The sequence below is a fragment of the Erithacus rubecula genome (genome assembly GCF_903797595.1).
Source record: "Erithacus rubecula genome assembly, chromosome: 8".
Classification (NCBI taxonomy): Eukaryota; Metazoa; Chordata; class Aves; order Passeriformes; family Muscicapidae; genus Erithacus; species Erithacus rubecula.
Genome location: NC_136659.1, coordinates 20,798,207 through 20,819,090, shown reverse-complemented (window position 1 = coordinate 20,819,090; position 20,884 = coordinate 20,798,207). Strand labels below are relative to the sequence as shown.

General features: G+C 38.3%; 1 protein-coding gene across 2 annotated transcripts in view; it reads right to left on the bottom strand.

Annotated features, from left to right (window-relative positions):
* DPP4 (dipeptidyl peptidase 4) overlaps positions 1–20,884 on the bottom strand; it is a 40,364-nt gene that overhangs the window by 16,933 nt on the left and 2,547 nt on the right. For both annotated transcript variants that reach the window (XM_079311589.1, XM_079311590.1), the window contains exons 3-16: positions 15,168–15,257; positions 14,512–14,606; positions 14,317–14,391; positions 12,321–12,373; positions 12,150–12,222; positions 10,861–10,981; positions 10,294–10,454; positions 8,429–8,532; positions 4,941–5,070; positions 4,751–4,795; positions 1,685–1,789; positions 1,514–1,581; positions 1,279–1,335; positions 707–831 (exon numbers count right to left, since the gene is read on the bottom strand). In XM_079311589.1, the coding sequence (XP_079167715.1) occupies positions 707–831; positions 1,279–1,335; positions 1,514–1,581; positions 1,685–1,789; positions 4,751–4,795; positions 4,941–5,070; positions 8,429–8,532; positions 10,294–10,454; positions 10,861–10,981; positions 12,150–12,222; positions 12,321–12,373; positions 14,317–14,391; positions 14,512–14,606; positions 15,168–15,257 (1,302 nt within the window). The remainder of the gene's footprint in view (positions 1–706; positions 832–1,278; positions 1,336–1,513; positions 1,582–1,684; positions 1,790–4,750; positions 4,796–4,940; positions 5,071–8,428; positions 8,533–10,293; positions 10,455–10,860; positions 10,982–12,149; positions 12,223–12,320; positions 12,374–14,316; positions 14,392–14,511; positions 14,607–15,167; positions 15,258–20,884) is intronic.

The window sequence follows — 20,884 nt, the reverse complement described above, 5'->3', positions numbered from 1 at the left end:
TAGCAAAGCCTATGCCTTGGTTGTGGACAATGGTTTGGCCACCAGGAAATCACAGGGATGACAGTAGTTGTCTTTAACCATTTTAAAAATCTGACAGAAAATTCCCTGTCTGCTGTCTGTCCTTCTAGCCCATGGATTAAAGAAGATATTGGCATATTAAAAACAGCATGAATTTCTAATTTAAAGTAATTTTGGAGACGATTTAATTTTCCCCACCCTTTGATTAATTTAACCCTTGTACTATCTAGCAGGAGCACTTACAGGTCAGAGACTATAGCCCCACTACTTGCCTTATAATTACATTACTTAGATTTTTTTCCTTGATCAGCACTATCTTAATTTTATTCTCATATGTAAAGCACTGCTCTTTGCCCAGTCTGCTGCTTGTCACACTTTCAGAGCCTCCAAATTCCTTCTGCAGGCAGAGCTCCCCATGCATCTCTCAAGGAGATGCACAGTGGACAGGAGTGTTTTGTAGCTCTTTCAGGTCCACTGACAGATAGAACTAACAAGTTTTATCCTAGTATTTTTTGTCAAGGTACTTTTGAGCCTAGGAGGCAGTATGTTTTTCCACTGCCAATACATTTATCCAATGTTATCAACACATATTGTTACACAGTACATATCAAGATCCTGACGAAGTGAACTTTACCACCCAAGTAATCAGTGAGTCATGTTTATGTCAATTAATTTGGGATATACTCACCGAGACAATTTAGCTGATAATACTGTGTGTCTTTGCTGAAGGACACAGAATAATACTGGCATCTTTTTTGATCCAGATTACAGCTAACACATTTAGTAGATTTTGGACTGGTTTCCAAGAGCACTCTGAAAAGTAAATGAGCTTCATATCAGAGATAATTTTTTAAAATCTATGTTAAACCAGTATATGTTCTTTAAATAAGATGACCGAAGGAAAAATGTTAACATTCAGAAGTGGTAGAAACTGATTCAAAAACTAGAGAAAACAGAATTTCAACTTTTGAGTTCAATTAATACTGAAATTATAGCAATAGGAAAAAAAGCATGAGAGCTATTCTCTTAGGGTTTTTTTGCTTGAGGATTGGTTGTTTCTTCTCACAATTTCCCCTCTTTGTCAACTGAATTTATAGAAAAATATTTCATTTATTTTTGCAGTTTATATTCTTACACTGATTTTCATTAAATATCCTAAAGAGGACCCCCTGTTAGGCTAAACATCTGAATCTTTACATTTTCAATTACTTTTTCATTAAAAACAATTTTACTCATACTACAGAAAAAATAATTTCTTACTTGTAAAGATTTCTTCTTCCTGGCATTCCATCATCATTTTCATTACTAATGTAGTATCTACAAAAGCAAAACATACTGGTTTTAATAAAATATTTGCAGTATAATATTTAAAGATTTTATCTGACATCGTTACATCAGGTTTCTAATAAGTTAAATGACACTTTCTCCCTCCTCTCTCTCAGTGCTTGCTTAGACCCTTATGATAGGAAGAGGTACCTTATTTGCAGATACTTACAAATATTGATTGGTTACAGCTTCTATGCTGATCACTTCCCATTTTCCTGAAGTAATTGCTATTGGAGCCTGGAGCAGAGGAAAAGGCAAGGCAAAAAAGTAGAACATGAAACTCCCTGATCACCAGAAGAAACACAAGCCAGCAGTGACTGCCCCAGACAATATTCCTCACCTCTGAGCCATTTATGTAATGGATGTGCTTGTAACCTGCTGAGTCGCTGAAGACTTTGTAGTAGGAAGAATTGTCGGGTGCAAAGTGAGGGACAGATGGCTGGAACTTGAACATAAGAGAGACGTCTATTAGAGCGAAAAACAAAACTCCAGATCCAAAGCGACAAATTTAGGTTTTAATATCTCTAACCAGGAGTCTCAGTGCTTGCAACAAGGCATCAATGAATGTACTGCAAACATTTTTGCCTTCCGACTTAGTAAGTAGAACCTGTAGCCATCACTCTTAAAATAAACATGCTTGAAATCTTTTCCTGCTCCTTAAACAGCAGAATTTCCTCAGTATTAGTCCTGGCAGTGATCCACAAATATCCCTCCTCCCCCACTCCCCCCATAGAATGTGAAGTACTTTTGGCTGTTTTAGTTTTCTACAATTTTAGGAAACAATATGTGCATCTACTTTCAAAGGCGCTGTTTTATTCTGTCCAATGCAGCTGTAACCTATAAAAACATAAATTTTGCAAATTCATGTTTTTCTTGAATTTCTCATTTTAAAACATGTATTTGTGAACAAATTCTTTGAACTCAATTTTTTTTTAGCTTAACATTGAAAAATGTCACGCTCTATTCAAAAAAACACAAGCTGCTTTCCAAGAGAAAATTTTGCTAGTAAGTAGGTGACTACAGAATGATAGAGAACTAAAACTAGAATAATATTTTCATGAAGGAATTATCCATTTATCAACTGAAAGTGACAGAAATGAATCAATTTCTTCTATTGACTGCCATTTGAATGTGCTACATATGGTAGAAAAAAAAAGAGAGGAATGAAATTGAGCTGAATGAAATAAAACTTATTTCTGTTTCAAAGGATCTTATTTCTGTTTCTTATTTCAAAGGATCTAAATGCTAATCAGGCAACTGACACAATGTAACTGCCTTGGAGATGTTATACCCATCTTGAAATGGTGAAACAAAGCTGAAGTGATTTGCCTCCAGTCATTCAGAGAGCAATGACTGAAATTAAGTCTTTCTAAACATGTGCTCCAAATAACCTCTCCTTGTTCCCAAGCAACATTTTTGTAAGAAGTAATCTGGCAAATGTTTTGCTCGCTTTTCCCTAATTTTTAAAATTGTGACTTTCCTTTAACTCAACTGGCAAGCTCTAACAGCTGATGACCTGGAAGCCTTATACAGAAATGCAGGCTTTTCTGAGCATTCTTCATTTAAACATAATTGCATTTCTATTAAAAAAAAACAAAGCAAAACAAAGCCAAATCAGCAACAAAACACCTAAAAAGCCTTCCCCCCCAAAAAACCATAACATTATAGATACAAAGAGAGGACTATATGCCTGTATTCTACACACATAGATAATGTACTTGAATTTGTCTATACATATGTATGTGCATATCTACAACTTGCAAATGTATAAAAATATTCCTTAATCAATCAAATATCATTTTATCATCCCCAAGAAGGTGAAAATAAAAAAAAGGAATAAACGTAGCTATCTTATCCCCTCTTTAATCCTCCCTACTATTTATTTCTTTCTCAAATACAAGAATCGTACAGTGAGATTATCATTCCTTCCAACAGCTCCTAAGAAGTGGGTTGTCTCTTTAAAAGAAACAAAAAACCAACAACCTAGTTTAGTGGCACAGACTTGCATTTTGCCCTCTCATTTTGCACAACTGTTTACAAAGTCTGCAGCTTGATCATCACATTGTCTAATTGTGAAGCCTTTGCTGCAGAGAAGCAAAATGTGTCAGCGTTAAGGCCTTCCTTTCCATATCAAATTTGACAGCAGGTGGGTTGATCTCTCATCTTCATACTGCGGATGATTTCATCCCTGCTGTTGCCTCCCTCTTTGCATTTCTTTAAACTTTCATTTTTGACTTCAAAAGTGAATTAGTGACTAAAGCATAATCAGTGTGTGGAAAATGCGGGAGTGGAAAGTGTACTCTGTGTTCTCATCAAGAACTCTGAAACTCATTTCTCCCTCCAAATCTGAACTTTTGCATCTCTGCTTCACTTCCCCCAGATCTTCTGTGTAGTTCATTAGGTGCCTACTCTCTACCATGTACAAAAGGACTGAGAGGCAGCCTGGAAAGCATCATCCAGACAGTGGCAGCTGGCTTGGAAGAAGTGCATGAAAATTTTAATCTGGCCAGTTACATGCATGTTGTCCCCACTTCTCTTCAGTACGTATTTCATATGGGGGTGGGGGAATAAATAAATAAATAAGTAGCCCCAATTAAAACCTCAAATAGTTTGTTGCAACCTGATACACTAAAAATTACTTTTGTCCTCTATGCCTTTATTCCCATATGATTATTCCCTAGATCCTTCTGGATGTAGCAGGATGACTAGAAAGCAGGTAAAAACCAGCATTGCTGGAAACTCTGTGAACAAAGGAAATCTGGGCTCCTTTATTTCCCCCTTACCTAGAGCTACATAAGCAGCAGATCAGAGGCAGAAAGAAGTCTGGAAAAGGTGCCATGCTTTTGGTAAGCTGAAGATAAAAAAACTGTAGAATGGTGTGGGTTGGAAGGCACCTTGAAATTCATCTCATTCCAATCCCTCTGCCATGGGCAGGGACACCTTCTACTAGATCAGGGTGCTCAAAACCTCATCCAGCTTGGTATAGAACACTCCCAAGGATGGGGTATCCACAGTGTAACCTGTTCCAGTGCCTCACCACCCTCACAGGGAAGAATTTCTTCCTAACACCTAATCTGAACCTACTTTCAATTTCAAGCCATTACCTCTTATCCTGTCAACAAGATGCACAGGTCATGCAGGGCATGATTAGACCTTCAGCCATACTACACTGTCAGCCCAGCCTGGAAGTTTAGAACCCATTACCCACAAAAAAAAAAAAAAAAAAAAAGACTAACCCCAGGTGTGGGGGGACATTTGAGTTCTTTTTTTTTCCCCTGTACATGTTGCAGAGAGTGAGAAGACTGGACCTACACACAAGAGACACTGCAAAATGCAACAGGGTCCTATAAAATTTTCACCATTAACAGAATTTAGCACATAGTAGTTTTAGAAATTGAACACTTACTCTGCCAATCCAGCCAGTTGTACTTTCTTCAGTAAGCTGTTTTCCCTAAGAAAGAGAAAAACAAACAATCCCACAACAATTATGTTTCTTTAGCACCAAGCTTTATTTCTACAAAGATAAACATGCAGATACGTTCTACTCCTTTCTAGTTTAATTTATCATTGCAGCTCTCCCACCTCATTTTTCTTACCTCTGGACATGACCAGTTACCATTTAAAAAGTCACAGACTGAGAGGACTGAAAAATTCTGAATTCTTCTGAGCCACTGCAGACAAATCCTTTCATCTGTCACCCATGTTACAACACTCAAATAATGATCCCTGAAAACAGCAACAACATAAGATATTTAAAATCCTCTCTATAATAGCATACCATACAATTGCATTCAGCAATTCACTGAATGAGACTCATCTGGTTATTTTCATTTCAATCTACTCTTCAACAATAAACAATGATGCAAATGTAATTGAGCCATTTTTTCATCAACTGTTTTTGCTCCTAGTAGATGCCTTGGTTATTTTCAGAGATACAATAAAGAATTAGATGGCTTGAACAAACCCACTTCCAGAAAGACTGCAATTAAATTTTAACAGCTATTCTCTAATGCATAAAATAATAGCTACTCCAGGCTGTTCATAAATCTTGTACAGTGTGCTTCTAGAGGAAATTCTTCTCAATATTAAGTTGTATATGCCTTAGATTAAGGAATTTTATCCTTAGCTGCCTGATGTTGGTTGCTTGCAATTATTTTCTGAGTGATACATACTTCTGTTCAATTTAGTAGTAATTTCCATTAGTTACAATGGAGGGAGAGATTATACCAAAACCAGGTATTACTGTTGAAATATTTTACTTTCATCTTCAGAATACCACCCAGCTGACATGAATAATGAAGTCTCAGAAAAAAAAAATAAAATCATGAATATTCCTGTATATTAATTTAAAAAATGCACCACATAAAATTTAGTGGCTTTGTTTACCATAACGATCTGTTAGATGTACTGTATTTTCTTTTTTTAGATCCCTTCTATCTCCTTGAAGCCTTATAAACTAAAATAAAACAAACTTCCCCTCCAAAGCAAGTATACATTTTTAACCATAATTTGCACATTTGACTTAGTTCCAAGTTCATGTTCCCTTTTCCCCCAAAGTTAGTTAACAAAAATGTGTGGGAAGTTTTGTGATAAGAGTATCTTTCTGATCACTGCAGTTTGGAGAGGGAAACACTACAGTTACTGTAGATGGATTAAAAATATGTCAGCTGGTTATCAAAAACCTTCAGATTTATTTCTAGATTACAGTTTCAAAATCATGTTTGGAAAGGGTCTATTTCTGCATTTATATTTGACTGAGAAGTCAGGAGGTCATTTAATTGCTACTGCCATTAAGTCTGCAAGAGCTTGTTCATAAAAAAAAAGAAAAATAGTATCTATTTTTTCCTGTACCTATAATAGTGGTTTCCCTTGTTTTGTATAAGGGGAATTAGTCCCATACTTTTAATTCCTTCAGATTGAGAGATGCTGACAATTCGGGTGACTATAAATCATTAATCAGACAAGATAAACATTACAAGGAAAGCAAACAAAAAAATTTATTTATTGAGCTGTTATATAAATATCTATCCTCTGTGAGAGAGGGTATGTACTTTCAATATTCAACAACCCAAAAAAAGTTAACTAAGCTGCAATGAACTCAAGTATAAAGTACAGTAGTTTTGCACTGCCCTTCCTCATTTGTTACTGGAAAGGAGTACTCTGCAACTACTCTTATTCAGAAGTCAGCTTGTTTTAGGACAGATCGTTTCAAACAAAAGGATCCACTCCCTTCATCCTCCCATTGGCTAACAGGATCCCCCTGTATCCAGGGTGCCAAAACCAGAGTTTAAATGCTGGATGGGTTTCATGCAGGTCATTCGTGCAGAGTGTCAGGTTTCAAGTACCATCACATGGCAAAGCACTGCCATTCCAAATTCTGGCAGTTTTTCTTGACAAATAAAACTCTTGCTCTGCAACATAAGTGCACTGTGCCCCCTTCATACACGGGGTAAAACTGGTGCTCATTCAAGCTCTGGGTAGTGGTGTAACAGGCAACTATCTGCTGAGGCACTCGACATCCCCAACCAGCCAGGTGGAGTGAGGCATGCCACCAACTCAAATTTAGTTTTGCTCAAACTTTAGCTCTGTGGAAGTATAAATAGAATTTTCCATCACAAAAACTTAACCTTTCCTGTCATACAGCGGTATACATATAAATACAATGTAAATATTCAATACTTTGCGCTTCCAAAAAAAAAAATACCCAACAGCAACGCTGCATGTTGCTCATCTTTTCCTACTCATGTACCTTTGCTCTTGCAAAGTTCCCCAAGATTCGTTCTGGCCACCTCAACTTTTGCAGGACACATATGATGAGATTTGACCAGTATTTGGATCAACCACTGGGAAAAGGAGTGAATTTTGATCCTTGAACTCATCATTCAAGATTCATATTTGTATTAATCCTGATTAACAGAGTGGCAAATTAATCTAAAAATGGATGAACTCCATGTAACTCACACCTCTTGGCCAGATGAGTGAGAGGCTGGAAGGTAGCTGATGGTTATTCTCCTCACATCAACTTCCACAAGGTATTAACAAAAGGCAAAAAAAACCCCTCTGAGACAGCAAAGATCTCAATCAGTACTGAGCAAAATGTAAAGGGCTTTTACTTGTGAGGCACTGGAGTTGTGGAGGAAAAGGAAGCATGACAGCTATCTAACATGCAGCTACTGCAGTGTGACTGGAATGGAAGGATAAAGAACAACATATTCATAAGAGATTGCATCTCTGCTAACACATGGATGTTACACTGTGGTGAGGACTGGAACAGAAGAGTACTGATTTTCCACTTACAGCTTTTTGGCCCCCACGTATAAAAAGCTGGTTTTATGCATAAGCTAACAGACCTTTGTTTTTTTCCTGGTTTATCAGTATAACCTGTGCTTTCATGTTTGTAAGTGCAAACCTCTAAAACATTTCCACTATACTGTTAGAAAGAAAAAAACAAAACCCAAGATCTGGGACACCAAATTGTGTGCATGCACTTTAAATTGATGTAGCTGCTCCTTACAAAATACATTTATATCATGTTGTGCATTTCCAGTGGCATTTTGAGGAATACAATTTTCCATTTACTCTGAGAGGTGCTGATTTTCACCATCTTCCCAAAGAAAACAAACATTTTAAGTATAAATCTGAAGACAACCATGATACCTTGCCTTAGCAAGGAGACTGCTTCCAATGAAATCAAATCTTCACTTACCATTAAGGTTTTGTTTTGTTGGTTTTTTTTTCCCCCAGTGAATTGAAATACATATATTATAATTTGATTATACGAAAACTTGCTCATATTAAAGTTGTACTGTGAAATGACTTCACCATAGTTAGACTCCACTGAATGTGATGAGCCAAGAACTTGTCACATTCTGAATATAACATACATGGAATATGCCATCTATATATAATCACTAGGAGGATAATCTCTGTGCAGATTTTCTCTGGTAAATCTTGTTGCTACCAGAGCCACATTACAGAGAAAAACTGCCATATACACTGAATACAGGGAGGTCACATATAAAAGCTCCTCCTCTCCCAACAAAAGAAACAATCAAATATCAAATATTTAACAAAAATTTCTCACCCTGATTTTATTTCTGCAGGCGGAGAAATTTCAACAGGGCTGTGTTCTTGAAGTGATGTGGTATCCACAATAAAGAATTGTACAGTTGGATTTGTAGCTCCTGCCTAAAAATAAAATTTTTCATTGTATTTTTGAAGAGAGAATATTCTTGGTGAAGTAAGTGTTTGAAATTAGAGATGAATAAGTTACTACAGACAGAAAGGTAAAACCAGCCAACTACAAACATGTGAAAAGACAAGTTTCTAAATGCAGCTTTATGACTGATACATAAATTGTCCTTCGTACTTTTTTACAGGGCTGTATTTGACCAAATTTCATCCTACATGCCACACACAGTACCTAGCACAGAAACAAATCCATTGCTAACACACAAGAAAATGCTTCTCCATGGAAGCAGCACCTTACATTAACTAATCATATCACAGCTGCCTATACACAATCAAAGCTGTGACTGCAGCATGTACTCCACTATCCCTGATGTAATGCTGCTGACAGCAAAAGAGTTGTGCCAGTAGGGACTGTTTCTCTTGTATTTAACCAACCAAGTCTTCATGGTAACAATTAGGCAGCTTACTTGATCCACCTCTGGAAGTCAGTAATATTCTAAACAAAAGGGATTTGTAATAAAATGTGTAATTGAGACTGGCAATTCATTCTACACCGATGTCTCTTCTCAGGGGCCATGCTCAGGGCAGAGCACCTGCAGCTGTCAGTGACCCCTTCTGGGGGAGGCTCCAAGGGCACAGGCAAAGCCTGTGTGCTCCAGGACCTTTGGGAATGGTACAGTGTTCCTGCCTGCTGCAGAGAAAGCTGAGCTTGGCACAAAGAGCTTGGCAGTTTTTCCACCAGGCAGCTATACCAGATGAGCTATAAGCTGCCTGTATCATCTGTCCTGCCCCTGAATCAAGAGTGAAAATATCTTCCTGGGATGGCCAAACCATCATGGATTGGGGCGAGGCAAGTTGATGCCTTAAGTCAACACAGAATATAAAAACCCAAGGGGAACAGAAAGAACTAAAATGATGATTTCAACCCATCTATTCCTTCCCAGCAAGGGGGATGCCCAGCACTGTGATGGTAAGCATCCAACTGTGAGGACATGTTTGTATTGACACTCAGCAGGGCAGTGCAATTATTGTACTCTCAGTGTAATTTGTACTTGCTTTGTGTCTTAAGTGCATTGCTCAGATAAATCAAAATCCTGTATAACATCAAATAAAAGGTAAGTCTGTATTAAATATGAAACCTTCCCTGAATGGAGCATGTGAAGGAACCTGCATTCTGCACTCTGCTTCTCATACCATTCAGCCCAGTGCCAGCTGTGCCACGAGCAGCGGGCATGAACACTCCTCTCACGTGGAGAAGAGGGCAAAGGAGGAGCAGCTTCTTGCACTAAAGGTTTCATTCTCACAGTTAGAACTGGAAGAGCTTGAGGTGTGGCAAAGAAACTCCTTTAGCAGATTTGTCCTCTTCCTCTCAATACAGGAAACCGAAAATTAACCAGGTTAAGTGAAGAAGATTCCACTAGCAATACCATGCACAACCCTAACCAAATGCACATCTGCCTAACACTTTGTACCAACTTAACTCCCTGAGAGCTTTTTTATCTCAACATCTATTCACTACCTCCAGATTTTATGGTAAAATAACAAAACCTTAAATCATACTTTTTTTCCCTATTTTTTCTTTCCCCTGGAGATAATAAAACACTTTAACATTGCCAGATGCTGTTGACTTCAGAAAGAGTAATCACAAGCAAGCTGTTGAGGAGAGACAGACAATATTTTCATTAGCAGGAACTGATTAAATGAGACTACTCTCTTAATGAAACTACAGAACAAACATGTTTAATAAATAACACAGACCTTGGGATATGGGATTTTAATGGTCTTTGGATACTGCAAGGTGTCCTCAGAATAAAAGGAATACTCTATAACAGGAACTTCAGTATCATTAAAGGATGCATATGCCAAAAACTTGCCATTTGGAGACCACCACAGAGCAGAATGAGTGCCAAACATTTCCTCTGAAAGAGATGCAAATGCACTTAAGTTAAAATTGATAAGTTGGCTCTTCTATCCTAGGTGCTGTTCTCATTAGTTTTTAATAGGATTTCTTTATCAAATTGAAGTTCAGATACTAAAATGCAGATTGTTGGGGCTCTGAAATGAGACATTAGATTAATATTTATAATCTACCATGTGAAGCTAATTTACATTAAGATTTCCAGGGACACAATGCAAACTAGGCAAACTCATATATATTCTTAGATCCTCACACTAGCCAGATATTAAGCCCAGATAAGGATACATGTTTCTTTTAAAATACAGATTTTGATTAATTTGAATATTTCAGTGGTAAGGAACGAGACAATAATTACAATAAACCAAATGGAACAATAATGGAAAGTAAAACTTGCTTGATGTACTTACCTTCATAAACCCAGTCTGGTATTCCATTGAAAATTTTATTTTCCTCTCCTTTTTGAGTGATTTGTACAGCTTCTGCTGCTGGTGAAGTTTTTACATAAACATTATTATTCCAAACATATGCCTGCAAAAAATCATATTACATATCAATTGTGATAACAATTACTATTACAGTAAATCCTAAACCTTTTTTTATTTCATCTATTGGGCTATTTACATCAGATGACAAAAACCATCTCTAAAAGCTGCATTTCACCAAACAGCATTAATACTTAACAAATTCCAAACTTGTAATTACTAATACAAATACTAATACAGATAAGGGTTAGCAACATAACTTCAGGCCTAGATGCAAAAAATCAAATCAACTGTGAAAAGTGACATGACTACTGCATCAAGTTATGAAAATCTTACAATTCATTTTCTCCCAAATACAAGTTTATTTTCATTCATCAGGAGTTGTTTTCCACTAATTTGTCTTTCAAAGAAAACTATCAGGGCTGTGGTAAAACATTCACAGTGCTGCCAATAGACCTGCAAAGATGGTACATTTCCTCAGTGGCTCACTGAACTCTAGGTTTTGGCACCTGCCTACCTCCCTAATCACCCCTGGATTTCACCTCCAACAATGCAGTTTTATTCCAGAGCTTTGCTCCAAGATGCAGAAACTCTTTTCAACTTCCTTTGCTTCTGTTGTTGGTCTTTATAATTCACACACTAATTCACTGAGCAATAAGAATAAACAAACACCACGTTCTCCTGTGACAGTCCAAGGCTCAACACAGGGAAGGCACAAACCTTGTAAGTGTGGTGGTTGTCACCATTGACATGGACTGGAGGGAGGAAGAAAACAACAGTGGGAAAGGGTGCAAACCAGATTTTAATCCTCTAATCCCATTACATGCATCCATCAAGTAAAACTTCATCGATTATTGTGTAATTAGGAGATAAAAATCACACAGTGATGATTAAATAGGCAGTTGTAATGCTGCTGTCTTTGAAAGGGATGAGCTACTGTCTGCAACTGTAAAAACACGAAGTTCCTGTGAATTTGTGCATTTCATGACTACTGGGGCCACTAGTTACTTTCAGGAATGTGTTTTCATTAAAGAACAAAACACACAAAGGGACTTTGGAGTCTTTCCAGCAACAGTAGTCAATTTTGAAACTAGTTCAGCTACTTCACCTAGCAGTAGGAAAGTCCCAAAACCTCAAGGGTACAGACAACATGATTTTCCATGTCATGTGTATGAAAATGACTGTTTATGTAAGATTCACTTTTCTTTACTAACCAGTTTATGACCAACAGGTGACCAGGATATATACTGTGTATCATTAGGTAGTAGTCCGTCATCTAAGATAGAACTGGAAAAACAAAAACAAAATGCAGCCAAGAGAAATCAGTGAAATGACATTTCAGTGCAAAAGAATGTTACAACATCTTATGTGCAAAAATTACTGACCTGCTACTGAAATTATAGATGTGATATGAAGCTGTAAAGGAATGCCTCCACAACTGCAAAATAATTATTTTAATATTAAGAAAATAAATTTCACCAGGTTTCATTTTTTTTTGCATTTTAATTACCCCTAAAGCCCTCCTTGTAATTTTTATTAAGATAGAAAGAACACAATGAATGTACAAGGGTAGCAGATCTCCATCAGGCTTAAGGAAAGACTACAGAATTTCCACCCTTCTGGGGTCATCACTTAAACACTATGACAGAGGCCATTGACTGATTAAGGACAAAGATACAGATGCCAGAGATGCTGCAGATTTTCAGAAATCCTTGTAGCTACATGGCAGACTATCATCAGTGGGCAGTTAATCCTCCTCCTCCTTCTGCTTTACTGGCTCATTTGCTGTTTTCAGTCTCATTTTCATGTCGTATTATTTAACTTGGCATCTTATTTTATAGTAGTTTGAACAAGTCCTAGCAGTATGTCTGTAGCAGCTCCTCCAGTACTAGGGTGACCTATTCCCATTCATACTGTCACAAAAATAAAACCCTTCTCTGAGAAATCTGACTCTTGATATCTGTATTGCTCTGTGGGCTCGTAATAGAGAGAGAGATGATGATAATGCAAACATATTCTCTGTGTAAGGATGGAGAGGTTTGATTTAGTCCAAAGAACTCACATGTTGCAATAATGCTCCCTTCTAAGAGAGTTCTTGGATGTTTGTATGAAGATATAAACCAACAACTTAGTACTACACAGCCAGATGGCTATTATATAACAAGTGTCTACATCCTCATGATTCATTTTGTTACTCTCTTTCTTTGCAATAAAGATTAATAATAACAGAACTTTCAATTGCACTGTTACATAAAGGTTAAAATATCTTGCTTTGGCATTAAAACAAAATTAACTCTTATGAATGCAACAAAATACTACAGAGCAATAAATAATAAACAGAGGGGATGTGTAGGGTGGCTGGTAAGATATTAGGCATTTTGTGGCCTCTAATAATGCATTGAAGACTCAAATAATTTTGAAGAACTCGGAAAGACAAAAGGTACTGGCTTAGGAGGACCCAGCATGGAAGCTAAAATTGAAAAAATCGATGGCTGAGTGCTCAGACTGTGTCTGGCACAATGCAAGAACCACTCTGGGACTGCAAGGCCAGGACATGTAGACAAGGCTCAGTGACACAGTGCTCAATATTTTTACACTGCACAAGCTAGCACTGAACTTTTTATAAACAGAACCGGCAGCTCTCTAGAAAAAAAGGAGACAACAACAAAGTTAGTGCTTCTAACTGAGAAGTGCACTGAGAAGTGCACAAACTGCACAGCAAATGATCACCTCCATTAGGCTTCTCAGCTGGCACAGAGCCAGGGATTCATGCCACCTGGCATAAACGTGGGTTGACCTGTGTTGCAGGGTTCAGCACCGTGGCAGGATGAGGCATTCTGCTGCAGGCTTTTCATGTGCTCTCTGACAGGAGGCAACAGGGACACACAAGCCCACTCCAAGCACAAGCCTTCTTTGAAGCACATGCAGATTTTCATTCACCTCAGTTTTAAACTCTTACCTCCTACCACCACAATGTAACAACCACATATATATATATAGCATACATATACAAGCAGATGTATACCAGCATATCTAGTCATCACTTCTCCTAACCCACACAACTCCTGGGACAACCATGCCTATCTGCTCTCCTAGATTGTCTTCTCAGATAAACCATCCAGCCTTGCTCTCCTTGTGATAACTCTCCATCCACTTTTTATCCAGATGCTTTTTTTTCCCCTTGGGCAGTCACCTCTCTTCTGCCGAGCTCACAGATAATATCAGCCTCTTCCCCTTCTGCCTGCTCAACTTGACTGTTCCCTCACAGACATTCATCACATTCATCCATCCTCCTGCATTTCCCTCAAGTTTTCTCAGCCTCTCAGTTGTTCCCAAACCTTTATTTTCCAGTTTCATCCTTGATGTAAAGGGCACTTGTACCTTTGTATAGCTGTATTGCAGAAGAGCAAACTTTTGGTCAGGAGACAATGTAACTGTGCTTGCCTGGTACTTATCCTGTCAACAAAGGAAGAGCAAAAGAAACATTAAGCACCGATTCCAACGACTACACAGAACAAAACATGAAATTCAATACCTTTCCCAATTTCTGCATATATTATATATAAACCAACATACTAATGTTGTATTTGCCAGGATTACTGAGGATGTTCCATTGTCAGCACTGATACGTAGGATGTCTCCATTATCTGTTTTGTGAAGATACTCATTTCCTAAAAGCACAAGAGAGACGACAACAAAAAGTAAAATGTTACTTCTATTTTCCCTTTATTATGGATGATTTATTTATTTATGATTTCCTTTATTTATAAAATAAAAAAATCTGGTCAATGCTATGTGCCCCAATTCTTACAGCACAAGAATGTTCATGAAATGTAGTCAAGGAGCTCACAGCATTCACCTTTTGGCATCTCTGTCCCTTGGGGCACCAGGCATACTCAAAAGGAAAAGCAGCCTGCATCTCCCTGTTCTCTGGCAGCCTGATGCACAGGAAGCTGACCTCAGAGGGAAACATGCTTACACCCTAAAGCACAGAAGTAAGTATGCTCTTTCAGCAGTAGGAGAATATAACTTGCCATAAACCTGAGCATGTTTCTAAGGGAAACAAGGTAGCAACTCTTTGAAAGCTACACACCCTTTCATTGAGGTACTATTAAATAATTTGACTTTTTTTCAGAATACAGTAGTCACTCAGCATGAGGTAGCTGAAGGTAGTACGTTGCTGAAGGTAGTACATCTTTTTGACATTCAAGGTGCATGTATAAATGAATTACCTGAAATCCACTCCAAATTATGCGTTTTGTACCTATAGTCATTGTTCAAGTAATTCTGTAGAGTGTATGTTTTTCCTGAAGAGGTCTCTTCTGAAAGAAACAGACAGAAGAGAGATTTTGATCTTGGTGCAAATTGCTGCACCTCACCTTCTTAACCTGGCTACTAAGTGAATTTTTGTTGCTGGCTATTAAAGTGTTTTTGCTAATCGTCTCTAGAGTAGTAGCAGTGGGAAGGCAATAAAACTTTATTGCAAGATAAATTCAACAAGCATAAAATAAAGGAGTATCAACAAGGTCACTCAACAAACTCATGGAAATGAAAATACCTTTCTGACCGTGACAAAAATGACCAGAAGACCTCTGTCTTTCTTACCTCAGCAAACTGAGCTGAAAAGAAAGTGATCTTTGTGCCTTTCTCACCATCTCACTCAGGGAAGTTCACTGAAGAACCCCAATTGCTAAAAGCTGCAATTGTGAACCACTTGGTTATCCTTAAACCTAAATTTCAGAAATGACTCAAATTTAAAAAAATAAAAAGCCCTAAAAATCTGAAAAGCAGTATAATATTCAGGGAAGGTCTAATAAAAAATAATGAAATAACAATTTCTGATAAGAATATGATGAAATAATTGATTAAATATTTATCCCTCTTTTGATGTGATTTTCACCAAGTTCACAAGATTTATTTTAGCATTATAATTGACTGGAAAATTAAAGCCAAGTAACTGAGTTAGTCTGAAAAGACCAAGTGAAACTTTGAATCTAGTTAAGTCAATGAGTTTGGTCATCAGCTTCAGCACACTGCAATCAGCTTCTATGTAAAGTATTTCTTTCTTACTGCCTGCAGTGCCCAAGCTAGTTTTTCCAAAGTATGACAAGTGGTAACAACAACTCAGTCTGTGAGCCTGTGATTTTTTTCCTCTGAAAACAAAGACTACAGATTTTAAATTCAGGTGTGCGATTCTCTCCTTGCATTCTCCCCTCCCTTTTTTTTTAAAAAATGGAAATCTAAAATCTACCTTCATCTACCTGCATCTACCCTTTAACTACAGGGTCCAGAAGAGAAGGAATTTTAATTTCAACAAAATCAAAATACTAGAATAAAAGCAACCGATAAAAACACTCAAGTGCAGGCGTGGTGACTGATCAACCAAGATGCTAACCTGCCCCTACCAATTCTGAGACCCCCACTCTCTCCACTTTTAAACAGACTGCCTTCTCTTTCCTTATGCTGAAGCAGAAAAAGACAGCAAAGCCCTTTGGGACACACACAGAAAAGCACCTCACAACAGTTTTTGTGGGTTCTCTTTCTGCAGATTGGATACCTGTGACATCTGGAACATCACAGGAAGACATTTATAGCAACTATTACAGCTTTACTCTTATTTCCAAACAATAAGAAAACTGTATCTATACAGCACAGACTGTACAACTGCAAGAGACGTAATAAACAATGGGTTAGTCTAAAATGCTCAGAAAAGGTTAAAAAAATGCTTGCTCAATTCCATCTGAAATGTGACTCTAAAATAATTACTAGGCTGGATTGATTGCTCTTGAAGTTTCTGTGAGAATATTAATTTCTCAGGTTATTTATTTAACTGAATATTTAATTTGATGGATTATGAACAAGTGGGTATTTAATATTCATACACAGTTGTCTAGCTGGGAATACGACTTCTTCCTAATCGAGAAAGTGTCATTTTCATTCAGAGGGGCTTCAGAAAGCAACAAAACTCTCTCTTGGAAAAGGAGAAGCAATTTAAGACAGGTGGCTGATGAACAGGTTTAGGGATTTTTCCAAACTGATGAATGTTTTCCTCCCTGGTGACACACATATTTTGCTAAGGTCTCATTACTAAAAATCAGGCCACTATTAAGATTTGTTGGCTATGTATAAAATTAAAATTTCATTTTCTGTCAACACCTTCCACATAGTATCTGAATATGAAAACACACGCCAAGCTGTAAGGATACAGTCATAGAAGTTCTAGTTGAAGCATTTTCTTAATCTACAAAGGTAGGCCATTACCAGTATATTCTTGTTTATCCACTTTGTGCCATCGACCAAAGACACTCAACATACATTGAATTCCAAGTTTTGGTTCTTATTGTTCAGATTCCATTTGAAAAGAAAGGTCAAACAGGTTAATTTTGACAGAACAAATTAATTGCTGTCATTCAAAAGCATTTTATTGGCTTGTAAGATTGTATACAGGTCAATGGATGTTTATATTTTAGCAAAACTGCTTCTTTCACTCTTAGGTTGCTCAGAGAGGCTGCATTTTATTGTTATTTTACTTTTTCAACAATTCCACATACAGACTTATTTTTCTAAACTCCAAATGACTAGCTTCCAATGCTTAGTATTGGGGCCAGTTCTGTTTAATAATCTTTATAGATGCTTTGGATGAGGGGATTGAGTTCATGCTTGTTAAACTGGCAGATGACACCCAGCTGGGCAGGAGTGTTGCTCTGCTGGAGGGTAGCAGGGCTCTGCAGGGGGATCTGGACAGGCTGGATTGATGGCCCAAGGCCAACTGCCTGAGGTTCAGCAAGGGCCAGATCCTACACTTGGGTTCCAACAATCCCAAGAAGTGTCACGGGGTGGGGCACAGTGGCTGGAAAGCTGCCCAGTGGAAAAGGACCAGGGGGTGCTGGTCAACAGCAACAGAACATGAGCCAGTGAGTGCCCAGGGGGCCAATGGCATCCTGGCCTGTATCTGGAATAGTGTGGCCAGCAAGAACAGGGCTGTGATTGTCCCCTTGTACTTGGCACAGGTGAGGTCACACCACAAGTGCTCTGTTCAGTTTGGGCCCCTCAATCCAGGACAGACATGGAGATGCTGGAATGTGTCCAGAGAAGGGCAATGGAGCTGGTGATGGGTCTGGAGTACAAGTCCTGTGTGGAGTGGCTGAGGGAGCTGTGAGTGTTCAGCCTGGAGAAAAGGAGGCTCAGAGGGAATGGTATTGCTTTCTACAACTACCTGAGAGGAGGCTGTAGCCAGGTGGGGGACAGGCTCTTCTCCCAGGCAGATAGTGACTGGGCAAGTGGAAATAGCCTCAAGCTGTGCCAGAGAAGGTTCTGGTTGGACACCAGGAAGAATTTTTTCACTGAAAGGGTGGTTAAGCATTGGAAAGGAGAGCCCAGGAAAGTGGTGGAGTCACCATCCCTGCAAATGTAGAAGAGGTAACAGGATGTGCTATGGCTTAGTTCATAAAGTGGTGTTCAATCAAAGGTTGGACTTGATTATCTTGGAGGTTTTTCCCAGTCCTAATGATTCTATGATTCATCTCTGTCCTGGTCTGACTCCTGGCAGTACACATATATTTCCCCTGTCATAATGATATACCACAAATAGTTACATCATAATACCCCTGTTATAACAGTAAAACCATAAGTTCTTCTGCAAAGAAGGCTCTTAACCTTTTACATAAGTAGTACTCATACAAAGTTGTCTGAATTTGGGAATTTCCTATTAATATGCCACCCTCTCTTAAGAGAAAAATTGAGTAGGTGTCTGTAGGTGTGAGGTGCTGGCATTGTTTAACCCCAGCTGGCAACTAAGTACCACTGACTTCCCTCCTCCCTCACCCTCAGTGGAAATGGGGACGAGAATCAGGATAAGATAAACCCATAGGTTGAGATAGGAACAGTTAATGATTGAAATAAAACTAAATATAAAACTCCCAATAACAGTAATAACACTTGTAATGAAAAAGAGAGAGAGAAGAATAAAACCCAAGAAAGACAACTGATGCAAAATCCAGTGCCCAGCCTGTCCAGGCAGCACCTCACAGCCAACTTCCCACTCTAGATGAGCATGACATGATGTGATACCAAATATTCCTTTGGCCAGATCAGGTCAGCTATCCTGGCCAAGCTCCCTCCCAGCTCCTTGAGCACCTATTTTCTGGCAGAGCCTGGCAAACTGGTGCCCATGACTTAAGAGTAAGCACTACCTAGCAACAACCAAAACATGAGTGCGTTATCAACATTATTCTCATACTGTATCCAAAACAGAGCACTGGACCAGCTACCAGGAGAAAATTACCTGATTCCCAGCCAAAATCTGTACAGGTGCAAAGCAAACAAGAAATTAACAATTGTGTAAGGTTTATGGTAGGACATATCACCATACCAAAATGGAACTATGTTGAGAAATTACTTCTGGTGTATGTATTGGTTATTCCCCAGTGTCATAGTGCATTCTCCTAATTTAGACATGCAATTTAAAAAAAAGGAGGGGTAAGAAATTAACTGATTTTAATAAAAAAGCTTTACTGCATGTTCACCACTACCAAGAGAGACTGGAAAAACTATAAAAAGGGAAAGACAAGTGCAAGCTTGTTCAGTAATATGAATTCAATAATGATATTCAGTAATAACAAGAAAGGGATAGAGAAATTATAAAAATCAGACAAACTGAATGGTTACTGTCATTTTAAAATGACAGCAGAACAAGAATGTGACTATGTGACAGTTACAGCACTGAAGTAGATTTCCACAAAAAAGCAAGTAAAAGCTACTTTGCTGGCTCAGGCCAAAGGCTCACTTCATCCAGAATTCTATCCCAGACCCAGGAGCTGATACGGGACTTCAGGAGAGACCACAACCAAGGAGTGAGTGCTGTGACACCTCCTTGAGCAGTTCATCCAAGTGCCACACTCCATGGGGCTGCAGAGACTTCCCTGGAGGATTTAATCATTAACCTGGTAATCAATAGCTCTGGAGTCCCTCTCAAATTTACCCCATCTCACACAAAGCAAGGAAATAAGAATAGCAGGTATTTTCTACAGATAGCAATCTACTGTTGATAATGGGGCTTTATATTATACTATTCAACATTTGAATTAGGGTAGATAACTGAGTTTAATGACAGTTACAGAAGTCAAGGACATGTAGCTGGAAAACATCTCCATTCCCTATCTTTACAGACTCATGCAGAACACTCAGGCACTTTAAAGTCATTAACTTCCCCAAGACCTGCTGTGCTCTTCCAGCCTCTCCTAGAGGCACATTTCTATTAGAAGACAACAAAAGCACACACATAATACCATCTAATCATGATGGTGATGATCATTCTCATTTAGTGAATATCTCAGCCTTGGAGAATTAAACCTGTGGGTGAAGAAACCCAGATTGTGGACAGATATGGGACTCTCACTCTAAGGATATCTATGACTTGCTCATGGCAGCAGAATAATAGCAAATACTGCACTGTCTCCTTCCTGCTCCCAGCATTGGCTGCTCATCCTGCCACTCCTGGCATTCCTCCCCAGCTGTAACAAGATCTGCAGTTAGAGAAGTGGTAAAGGTGTATATATAGACATGGGATGTTTCCATCTGTCTTTTGCATGAAAGGTTATAGAAGAGAAAAACTGTGAGAAGTATAAACAAATTGGTGAATCATGAACAGACCAAATATTTTTTTTAATAAAATACTCATGCTTTAAGGATAACAGCTTGTTACTGTAGTCACCTGTTGGATAGCTCCTCAAAGCCCAACAATGCTTTGATCAACAGACTTCAAACACAAGCCCTAAGGCTGTTCTGAAATTAAACTGTTTGATGCAAGTAGCCTCATGTGGTTATTAAATATAAAATGAAGTGTCAGAATAGGCAGTGGGTCTAAATAAAACATAGAATTTTGTACATAGTTCTGGCAGCAGACTCTCCAGGTAAATGGCTGCACCTCAAATAAGTGAACCACTCTGTA